The 12,308-nt window shown below is 37.7% G+C and overlaps 1 protein-coding gene across 4 annotated transcripts in view; it reads right to left on the reverse strand.

The window, feature by feature from the left end:
* Positions 1-12,308, reverse strand: part of PPP2R5E (protein phosphatase 2 regulatory subunit B'epsilon) — a 78,532-nt gene that overhangs the window by 12,692 nt on the left and 53,532 nt on the right. For all 4 annotated transcript variants that reach the window (XM_086750174.1, XM_086750172.1, XM_086750171.1 and 1 more), the window contains exons 4-8: positions 8,209-8,310; positions 6,001-6,093; positions 1,368-1,498; positions 1,223-1,282; positions 464-572 (exon numbers count right to left, since the gene is read on the reverse strand). In XM_086750174.1, coding sequence (XP_086606300.1) covers positions 464-572; positions 1,223-1,282; positions 1,368-1,498; positions 6,001-6,093; positions 8,209-8,310 — 495 coding nt within the window. The remainder of the gene's footprint in view (positions 1-463; positions 573-1,222; positions 1,283-1,367; positions 1,499-6,000; positions 6,094-8,208; positions 8,311-12,308) is intronic.

The following is a 12,308-nucleotide window of genomic DNA, read 5'->3' on the forward strand; positions in this document are numbered from 1 at the left end:
ATTATGCAAAATCTGAGTATAGTATACAGAAAGTTGCCAGGGTGAAGAAGAGCCTTGACAGCACAAGACTAAGGAAACCCAAACATCCTCTTGGGAGAAGGAATGGGAAGGGCAAACTTGTGAGAATGAGAAAACAGAAAAGAGGAAAACCTCTTGGGAGAGTTTAACTACCGAACAAAATCCCCAAAATATTACACACATATATGTTACGCTTTTAAGTATCTAATCAGAACAGAAGCAAGACATTTATCACATAAAGCACATTAAATGATTTTTTTTTTAATCTATTGCATTTTTTCCACATTTCAAAACTTTTCTCCCACCTTTTACCTCCATATTTTATGTGCTACACAATTAAATTTCCAAAGCAACCTTAAAAAATAAAAAACAAAAAAAAAACCAAAAAACCAACCACCACAAAAACCAAAACATTCTGCGTAGAAAATACTTTTATAGTTTCTACCTGTGCATGGAAGAGTGATAAACTCCTGACAGTATGTAAAGGGATCAGCACCTTCACCAGAAACTGTTTATGCTCTGCCTTAAGAGGTAAAGCAAAACCATTGATAATACTAGAAATTAGAAGAGAAATATTTGTTAGTGTTATCATCACAGAAAACATTCCTGAGGTCTGAAAAAGCACTTTCTAGTACTTTCTAGATTAAAATAATTTAGCAGTTAGCACCTGTTTACAAACAGCAGGCTCATGCCATTCGTAATCAGGTGCTGACTTTTGTCCTGCTTTTATGAGCAGCGCAGTACATATCTAGGTAGCAACTCAGCTCCAACTTAGGAGCAATCATATAAACAGCTGCATAAACCTGTTGCCAAACAGATAAGACCTTGTCTATGTGGTCTGTAAATTCACGTAAGCAAGGTGTTCTCGAGTAATTAACTTACCAGAATTAAACATACTCAAAATATTCACGCTACTAGTGTGCTCAAAAAAAAAAAAATTCTGCAGCATATAAGGATGAGGTGCACAAAATTTAACACACACATACACACACACAAAATCAATCCAACGCTTTTGGCTGTAACTTGCATCCAGTCACATACTCTTGGCAAAGATATGCTAGAGATTTGCACATGGGCTTAAAGATGAGCATGTGCACACATCTGTTTTCAGAATCAGGGCTTACAGTAATAAGGTTTCTGAATACGACACTATTCTGACGTGTTCGGAAGGGAAGTTTGAGATAGATAACAAAGACTCATTTACCTTCCTAAAATTTCCAACAGTTCAGCTACACCATTGAAGTGTTCCGTTTCATAAACAAATCTTAAAAAAAAAAAAGTTAAATATAAGTACTGTATCAGCTTCCCAAAATGCTCGTAAGCGAAAAGTACTGTCTCCCACAACTTACCGTAGAAAAATATTATTAATCTGTTTTCGGATAAATGCTCTAAGACCCAGAAACTTGCCATAAATTCTGTGCAAGACTGTTTTTAGGTAGTCTCGTTCTCGAGGGTCTTCGCTGTCAAACAGCTCCAACAGCTGTGTTTAAAGTAAAAAGAGATTTTAAAAGAGGAGACATTTGACAAATATGACACACAGACTTCTATATAAAAGTTTAATTCATGAAAGCACATGTATGTAAGAATATGGTATCTGTGTTACCCAAGGTGTAAAAATAAAGTATTAAAAAATCTGTTGTAAGACAAATACAACATCACAAAACTCAGTTTACTGATTTCCACTTCTGACATAACAGAACTTTGGCAATCTTCAAACAACTGATAAACTTTTGATTAACTGGCTCCAAAGTGCCGCCTTCCTTCTGCCCAAAAATAAACAAAATAAATTCTTAGATGCTGTCATATCTACAAAATAAGACAGTTTGCCTCTTATCATCCACAATTACTTCACTCTGCAGAACTAAAAGATCCTCATTTGCTCTAACATTTTCTTCCCACAACATTGTGTCAAGGTCAAACTTTTCTAATTGCTTGTAATTTATATTATGAGCTCTTAAGCCTTCCTAGCGACTGCATGGCCTTCCTGCTGTGGAAAGACTTGATAGTGAGGTCTATGCCAGCACTGATCTGCCCTCACGGGATCTCCAACCAGAGACAAAATCAAAGCACCGGGGAGAATGAACGTTCCAGGCTGAATAAAATTGTAACTGTAATATCCAGCTGAAAAACAAAACAAAACAAACCCAAACCCGAACCAACAACAGAAAATCCACTTTTACTAAGTGACTCTTAAGTAAGATTTTAAAACAGCAAAATGCTTGTGTGGTGCTCAGTCAAAAGAGAATGTCATCCAGTGTCTTGTCTTGTACAAAATGCATCCCGAAACACTGACACCTGAAGTTGCCTCTAAGAATCAAGGCGTGAAATGATCAGCAGGAATATCATCTGCAGATTTTCGTTCTATTCTTCTTGAATCCTGCGCCACAAAAGCATGAGCTTCCCCCTACCCTTTCTTCTTCACTTTTTTGACTTTTGTTCCGGTGGACATTTGGAATAAGTTATAAGGTAAACTTTCTTTAAAAACAAAACAACCAACCAAAAAAAAACTCAAAACCAAAAAATACCCCAAAAACCCCGCCCTCCTCCAAATGCACAGAAAATAGGGAAGTTTAAGGTAGTAATCACAAGCAACCAGTATCTCTCTTGCGTGAAAAAGAAAGTAATTGTCAACAAGTACTTGTCTTGCAAGAGAAAAGACGACAGTTTGTCAAAGAGGTCTTACAAATGTATAAGATGCTGTCAGAAAATTATTACAGGAATGGTAGAAAACAAAATTATCTTGGATTCACAAACAGATAAATTATAAATATCTATTAGAAGTAGATATGTCAGTGGTTGTATACTGCCTGATCTCTGTTAAACTGCTACACAACTTAGAGGAAAAATTTAAAAAAAGACACAAAAAAAAGATGATTAGAAGTGTTAAGCTGTCTCAGATTTTGCTTTCTAACATCTAGGTTTAGGACTGATGTACATATTCTTCTTCATTGTTTTGGATGTTTCTGTAGCTTGTAATGAGATCCCGCTATCTTCTCCTTGCAGTAACCATCTGTGGTGGGAATTTCTTGAGGAAAGGATGAGGTTTGTCAGCTGCCCTTCAGAGGTTATAAACACACTGCTTTGTTCAATTAGCTCTACAGTTAAATAAATAAATAGTCACCTCATCCTTCCCTAAATAGTAAATTTCACCCAAAAACAGCAAACAGCTGGAAACACTTATGTTCTTCATTTTCTTATTGGATTGTTTTAGGAGCAAAATATTTATATTTCCAGTTCTGTTACACAGATTCTCTGTGGAAACATTGCTGAACTAAGACTCAGTCTCTCATTTTAAAAAGAAGAAAAAAAAAAAGACACAATTATTTTGATCCATCCAATTTGTTACCAGGTTTGAACAATAAAATCTTATTTTTACGGATAAGCTACAAGACTTCCATCATACATGATTATTCTGACACTAAACATACACAGAAAAGGGAAATAAATTTTCCAAAATAGCAACCTACATAACATAGACACTTGTGGATATATTTGAATAGTATGTCTCTTAGCAACCACTGCCAACCATTTCAGACTGTACATAAGCAGGCTTTGGAAATGAACAGTTACACTGGTAAGTATAGCATTTTACCAAAACATACAGCTGAAAGCCAGAAACACATCTACATTCAAAAAACAAAAACAAAGCAAGCAAACAAGACTGGAAAATGCCCGTTAAAAATACTGTATCATCTTTCCATATAGCCATTCTTACTGCCAAGAAACACTTATTGAAGTTCCTCAAATTTAAAAAACTCAACAAATTAATTTAGAGGGAAAGCTGACTTAAAGGACTGTCACACTTGTGTTGTCAGCATCATGAAACACCAAACATGCTTCATGTTCCTAAGTCTCAAATTGGTTTCCAGTGTAAGTGATCTCCAGTCACACGTTCTCAGGCGTTACTCAAGGCATGGGAACAAACACAGTCAGAAGCGGAAGGACACCCCAGTTCCTATAGGCTAAACACAAACACTTATACATACAGAAATATATCTACTGAAACGTACATATAAGGCTCAACAGAACTTTTAATAGAAAAATGTGCATTGTAAATTGCCACACTGTGCATAGCAATATATAAAAACACCTAACCATATGGAAAGAACTTACAAATTCTTAGAATTCTTTTGAACTCTTAATTGTCGTATCAAACATTTTCAGATACGTAGGTTGCAAAATCTCATATTTCCCTCTTTCAGTAGATATCACTATTTCATCTAGTAGATTTATTAAAGACTAACAAGATTCATTTAAAAAAAAAAATGTTTTAGACCCATTCTCCTGTTCCAAACTGTAATAGGTTTTAATGCCTTGAAAGGACCTGAGTGAGATGCTACCAGTCATGGCCAAGTTCAGCAGCATGGAACAGGAGCCCCGACGGAACAATTTTCTCTAGATTTTTAAGCAGAACACAAGCATTCCTTCTAATGCAACCCTGCTACATATAAAGGAAATAAAATCAGCCTGGAAAAACCTGTCAAGAGTGATTACTCCCCATGCATATCCTTATATCTCCACCAGGTACTGGATGATCAGACTGGTGCACGCCCTTGTTCAAATCAATATTTAGATGAACAAAAGGCAACTCCACCACAGAGGTTTCATCCAGATGAAAAATGCTCTTCTATTTAGGAGATGGATGGAACAAAAACATAAGTATATCCCATTGTTTTTGTCAGGTGAAGGTCTTGTGATATTAATATGGAAACTGAAGTCCCTTCTTTAAATCTTAAAATTTAAGGACAGAAATGGCTCTCTTAGCTACGTTTTTCAGGTATTCTTCATACGAATAACATCCAAAGACAGTAAAAACAATACTTTTATTGCCTGAGTACTACAGAGAAGAAGAAATGCTCCATGACAAAGAGCTGAGAGGAAGGTCTTCAGAAACGCTGAGTATCTCCTGCCACTTCTAATTTGGCTTTTACTCAAGTTTCAGCCCACAAGGAAACTCCCTTTTCTAACTAAGCAGGAATCTTTCTAAATTTCCCTAATTTCAAAAGCAAGCTATAGAAAACATTAAACACAGTTCTTTCTGACTCTGCAATCATACAAAAATTCACAATAGGAACAGAAAAAACTTATTCCCAAACACTGAAGACAAGTCATATCTATGGAGTTTCCTCATTTATCCCAGAAAACATCTCCCTTCAGCCATCTCTGTTCTGGCATCTGCCATGGCCTGGATGAAATTTTCCTCAGTAAAGATGACCAACTATTGTAGTTTCAAGCGAAATAAAAAAAAGCACACGAGAAGTCTAGCTAGTACACAACGAAGAGGAACATTAAATCTATGGATAATACCTGGCTACGAGCTGATAGAGACCATCTCCTCCATTTACCCATAACAATGGCAAGCAAACAACAAAAATAAAGCTACCCATTCATTGCCAATGTTAGTTATTATCGATTCTACTACTTCTTCCACACTTTTAACAAAGCTTGAACTTCATATGGCCTTTTGATTTACTTCCTCCCTGACCACTACAGCATCACTGTTTTCAGTACCGCGCTGGGAACAGGTTTGTTAATGAACTTCTGCCCCTGCTGCCAGCTCTCCAGCAGAGACAGAAGGGAGAAATAGTCTCCCTTTCCAAGAGAAATATTTTAACAATATTAAGACATATGAAAATTGGCATTTAAGTAGTCTCTCTAGATAGCAGCATTTTTAGACTACTTGATAGTAAACCTTTCATTTTTCAACAGTTACTGTTTCAGCTCCTCCTCATAACCAGTCAGTCAAATATTTTTATTAAGGTATCAAAACTGGAGCCAAACCAACTATTTTATCTATCTATAGCAACACAGACTGACATATAAACACACACACACATATCTCCCCCCTACCTCTGTAGATTGAAAACTTTCATTGTATAATGCTTGTTTATCCTTTTTCTGTTCAAATAAAGTTACACTTTCAAATTCTATTTTAAGACATTTTTTCAAAGGCAAAATGAAGCCTTGAAGAAAACAGCTTACCTGCAATACAAATTTCTGATCTATGTACTTTTTGGCAATGCTGGGCTGAAATTCTTGGCTTTCCAAAAATCGTATGAAAAACTCGTATACAAGCTGCAAAAGAAAAAAAAATATTCCTGGTTTGGTTTATGACTTGATTACACTTTATATTTTTAAGTATTTCCCTAAATCCTTTTGCTAGAAAATAAAATACTTATTTTTCCAGAGAGCAAAAGGTCAAGAAAAGAAAAATATTTTCCTCCTTTATCAAATTGCTACCTTAAAATTAAAATGAATTAAATGAGCTTTTAAAATTAGTTTTGTTTATTTAACTTCAGTCAAAAACATTTAATCACCAAGTACAGGCACTGCCATCTTATAATGTTTGCTATCATCTTGTAAAGCCTCCTAGAGTAAATGGAAAGCACATTTAAATTGCCCTCTGAACCGCTGAACTCACATCAAATACAGACATCACAATTCTGAAAGGGCTGGTGAAGCAGTTGAAAATATTTAAATTAAATTAGAAACTGCTTAGAGTAGCGTTCTACAACTTGAAACACAGAAGAATACAAACCAGAACTTATCCAGAAGTTCCTAACTTACTATAAAGATTAGCCTCAGGGCTGGAGAAAAACTGCTTACTTTCATGCAATTCCATCTCTGCCTAAACTATGCAGTAGGACAGCAACAGACTTGTCATTTAGTGGAGAAAAAGAAGAGTATAACAACCAGGCAAAAAGGAAGTGAAGTGAAACAGGGACCGCTGTGGCCTCGTGAAACAGCAACTCAGACCTGCACTGAGCTACCAGCTAGCAATTCTCTTTGCTGAACCTTTTCAAGAAGAGCAGCCATGGAAAATAGTTTTCATTTCTGACTTAGGTGAATATGAATATTTGATAGTAAAAGGAGATAGGAAGCTAAAAATTACATTTAAAAATAATTTTAAACTTCTCCATGCAAATGCCAATGGACTGCAATACTGCTGCTGCTTTACGTCAGTGTTCTCTGACTTCTCAAAGGAAGCAACACGAAATCAAAAAGGGGGAAAGGGGTTTAGAAATACGACATGGAAAAAGTGACAGCTTACATAACTAATATTAAATCATCAGGAAATTAATTCCATCAACCCGTGAAAAATACTTCAGTGCATTTCTTCCTGACAATGTAAATCATTCACTGGCTAAGAAACTCCGTTATTTCCACATAAGTAATGACTTTCAAAACTACAGCACTAGTGTCAACAAACAGAAGATAACAGACACGCATGCCTGTGCTGTTTCCAGGCAGGCAGAGGTGTTTAGAGCCGCCTTCCTGCCTTGAAGCTTTTAAGATTCTTATTTTTTTTTTGTGAAATTTAAATATAAATAAGGGATGAAACCTACATTTCAACAGATTCTAAATTTCAGAGCACAAAGGAATGAAATAAACTGCTCACAGGCCAAGATTGTGCATGCAACTGTCAAATAAAATCCTCATTTCAAGCTGCGATCAGTTGTGCTCCTTTCCTCACAAACTCCCCAGATTTCATGAACTGTTACTCAGGCAAGCTTCTTCTAAAGTTACTAGCGATGTGAAGTCGTTGTCCTAACGCAGACAGGATCTGTATCTATATTTTCTATAAAGGAATTTACTGCATTAGCATCAATGACGTTTTCTCCAAAATTAGTTTATTTTCTTTGTTCAAAATACTTTGTGTTTAGGTACAGAGGAAGAGACAACACAGAGCAGTGAGCACACATCCTGCTACGAGCACCTGAAAGCAAATCTTCACCCAGGGAGAAGAAGGGAGACTTAGATAGAGATGCAGCTTCTCATGCATTTTTCTGATCAGCTGCCAACACCTGTGTGCTTTTTTTATGAAAATTAACTACTCTCGGTAAAGCAAAACTGCTAGCTTTATCTTCCCTGCAATGTTCTTGCTGAAGTTGCTGAAAAACACTTGTGCATCAGAGCAGTTTGGAAAGCAAAATAATTTTTAAACTGACTAAGGAAAACAGGAATATGAGGGACATCATCAGTACAATTTTGAAAGAAAGTTTTAACATTTTGCAAATTTCACAAGGTACTCTCCCATCTTTGTAGGTACTATATGATAGCCATGAACAATACTAATAAATGTTAGTGTCTCACAGACTAGTTCTGATTCACAGGTTAAAAAAAAGCTGAGAAAATTATCGGATACATTAAGCAATGATAAGCATTGTTCCAAGATAAATGATCAAAAACCTGTAAATGTGGCCATGATGCCTCCAAGGTGGGCTCATCTTCTTCTGGATCAAATTCATTGCTGTCACTAGGTGGGAGAGTTCTGAAGATATTGCAAGATACCTGAAAAGTGAAAGAAAGAATGATGAGATCTATTTTTCAAATAGGTACTAGATTTCAGGACTCAGCAATGTCTATACTTACTCTATCCTCCATCACATAAGCAGTATTTCTTTTACCTGCTCTGACAAAGTTCTTTAGCAACAACAGAGGTCAAAGGAACCTGTCACTTTACAAACCTTCCACCAGCCCTGGCTTTCCCTTCTCCAGGTCTTTTTGTTTCTTTTTTTTTCCATTGATATCCCAGCACTACCCAGTCTGCCACCATTTCTGTCCATCATGTTCCAGAGGAGCCCACCAACATGTAATTCCCAATCCTGCTGGGCACTGATGGGCTGAGAGCCATGAATGCCTAGGAGTTGCAGGAAATGCCATCAACATGCATTTACAAGTGTTTTCATACAACACTTGGTTATTTTCTTTTGCACAGGGAAAACAGTAATGATTTCTGCTTAGGGTCTCATCTGCGGCACTTGTTCAGAGTGGCCAGTTCTATCCACACATTAGATGCCTGGACACCTCGTGCCAAGTACAGAATTTCATACCAAATGCCAAGCAACAACCAGCATTTGCTTGACACTTAGCCTGCATTTTATTTCATGCTTGGTTCGCTTTGCTTAATCTTATTTAGAGGTATTTTGCTGAGACTGCGTGGCTTTGTGAGGTTCGTGCTATCAGCAAAGGCTGAACCGGCGTGCTTTCCTGGGTTAATTAACAGTGCTGAATGGGGTGTACAGCTTATTATGCAGCAAATCTGATAAACTGCAAGCATGCTGTAGGGCCTTTTCTACACTTTGAAGGTGGTGATGTGCCTTCTCTGCATTCTGCTACTGCATTTGACCCATCTCTAAGCTGGTTAATCAAACAGCTGGGAAAAGCAGCATGTTACCTGCTAATCCTGTCTATACATGACCCCTTCATAGCAGTTCAGACGAACTAAGCTATTTAAGAAACAAAACTAGCATGTTCTTCCACATCCTTATTTATTTTTCCAGCCTTTTACTCCTGTAAATGTTTTAAAGTTAGTCTGTAAGGCATATTTTCAATATGTTGGCAACTTGGTAAGAAAGGGCACTTTAAAGCCAAGAGTTTAAATACAATCCAAGTACTGATAAAACCAGACAGAAATAGACAGAAAAAAGTTTTAGAATTTGCAAGCCAAACAGAACAGATGCAGGTACTGCATAAACAGAGAGATGAAACAACAGAAGACTGTAGGAAAGCACATGTGTTGCATACCAGTGTGGAATATTCACGGAACACAAGGGAAAGACAAAAGAAGAATAAGTAAGGCAAACCAGTGAGCACAGGAAAAAAAGAGGTCACATGTGTTTCTGCTTGGACTTCTTCCTTCTTGCCACAAGAGGGGGCGTTCCGCTGCAGTTACAGGGACAGGCAGTTCTCCACAGAAGCCTTCACCAGGTATGAAATCCCATGTTTTCGAGTCGCATGGCTTTCAGCCTTAACAGAGACAGCGCTTCCTACAGCTTGTGATGACAGAGACTGAACTCCCCTTGTCCTGCAGGCATACCTGCCAAGTGACTACTAGCATTTATTAGGAGATTCTCCCTTCTCCATCCTCTTCCCTGACTCATTCACTTCCCTCAAGAGCCCCTCCATGAAAAGACTTCTCTAGTCTCATGAGGAGAGGCCAAATACCTATTCCAGGAATACACACGTGTCATAGTTTGTCCTTCCTCAAGGATTCCTGGGCTCCTCCTCCTACTATCCCTGATATGAAAAAGCAGGGAGAGGAGGAAAGTGATCAGAATTAGCAAGACAAGAGTTGTTTCTGTGTTAGAGCACAAGGCAGAAGAGAGCAGAGCCCAAAGGATTCCCGAGTAAGAACGGGGAAATGTACCTACTGGTGCCTTGGATCCAAACATCTGGGATTCTGCAACACTTACTGAAGCATTTTTGGTTAATGCTTCACATTCAAAAATCCCAGCTTTCTCAGGATTTGGACCAAAATAGGGAACTAGCAAAACCAAAGGCATTCCACAGCTTTTTTTTTTCTTGCTTTGTTTTTTTTTTTGCTTTAAGTTAATCTGAGACAAGAAAGAAATTTTTCTACAAATTTAACCATACATAAGTTAATGAAACTTCTACCAACAGATCAGAGAAAACGTAAGTATTCATCAGACGTTGTGTTTAGAAACTGGAACAAATATTAAATTATGGCACAAGCTAAACCCGCAAGGAAAAGTACATGCGTTCAGAATGAAAAGCTAAACCAACACAAATTCCTGTAAGATTCAAATAAGTAAAACCAAGCCTCAAGCAGTCAGTGCCAGGGCCTCAACAGCATGACAGAAGTACGAAGGGTTCAGCAACAATTATTTAAGTGCCAGCACTGATACCTGAATCCTGAGCTTGTAATAAAACCAGTATGATTTCTGGAGAGTGCTTATTAAAAAAAGGCCAGTCTCAAGGCAACTCAAAAGCAGATTTTTTGCATAAGAAAATTAACATGCAGGACTAAATGCAAGTTAGAATATGGTCCTAGTATGCAGTTTGCTCTCTTTAATTATCTTTTTTGCATTAGGAGTAAAGATAAGCTATATGAAGACAAAACTAAGATATTGGGCTGAGGAGAACAGACAGAACAGGTTATCTTTAAGTAATTTCCCCAGGTTATCATAATTTTAAAAGATAATGTATGCCATTACAGTTACATTAATCACCACAACACAGCATGACGGCTCATTTACATGCAGTGTCAATTTATAGCATGCTTATCTGAATCAGTAGCCTCTGGGTGGCTAATGTTCATAAGCCTCTGAGGGAGAGTAGAAGGCAACAAGTTCTTCCATGCGTGAACTGCCCAGCTGTGTGTTAGAGACTGACAGCCACCACACAAAGATGGGAATACGCTACATCGGATCTGGAAAGAATAATTTTTCTCCGATAGGCATAAGGTAGCTATTTAGTCTTTATCCCCGGGCCCAAGCAGCATGCCAAAATTCCTTCAGCTGCAGAGCTGAATCATATCTCTTCTGACCTCTGGTGTATCATCAGGCCAAAGGACATCCCTGCCAGCCTGCGTATACGGTCCCTGATGATTCCTCTCCCATAGCCAACACAAACGACTATTGATCAATACTGACTTCCGTCTTCCACTGATCAGGAATGCCTCCAAGCTCAGATGATATTTTTGTAAAGCAAACCAGAACACTAATATTCTGGAAAGTTGTACCATGACAGATCTCCCCTGTTATGTCCTCAAAGACATCTGCCCGCCCTCCCCCAGGGACTGCCCCTTTCAGAAGAACACATCAATGTGGGTGTAGAAAAGCATGTTGCTGCTCCTCCGCTATGCACAATTTGAACACTCAAGTGCCAGAAACCATTTTAACAAATCAGTAAAATCTACCCATTAGCAATAAATCTAAAATTTCCAAGATCAAGTTGGAAATGCCAAAATGACAGATTTTTAAATTGCAGATGCCCAGAAACCTCGAAGCTCCATGTCAGTGTATCAGTCAGGGCCAACTCTGACCAGAAGCAAGACAAAAAAATTTTCCAGACAACTGCAAGTCAATGGCAATTCATTAAAAACAAACAAAAAGATAGGGAAGGCTGCTCTGATACCCCCAAAAAGAATGAGGTGCAAGTTCTGAACGCATCCGATGACTGTCCCTGGCAATGCAGAACTACGGAACTCTGAATATACAGTTAAAAGTAACAAGCCTCAAAAAAGCTATGATTTTATCACCACATTTATATTTGAAACAACTTTAAAAAAAGAAAGTACTAAGAGGCTTAAGTCTGAAGGCAGGAATAAATGCTTTGAAAAGTCCTCTCTTTGTCCCTCACTTGGAGCACTATAAAAATAACAACGCTGTAACCGGAACACTCCACAAATTCAATTTCAGCTCAGTGCTCCTACTCTGTGCTGTCTGAAACAAAGATTTTTATCAGTAATAGTTTTCCTGAATGGAGCCTGAAATGAAAACAAACACACACACAGGGAAGCCCAACATATTAGCTTTATAAAGCCA

This window comes from Chlamydotis macqueenii, chromosome 5 (assembly GCF_036417535.1).
Source record: "Chlamydotis macqueenii isolate bChlMac1 chromosome 5, bChlMac1.mat, whole genome shotgun sequence".
In the NCBI taxonomy this organism is placed as follows: domain Eukaryota; kingdom Metazoa; phylum Chordata; class Aves; order Otidiformes; family Otididae; genus Chlamydotis; species Chlamydotis macqueenii.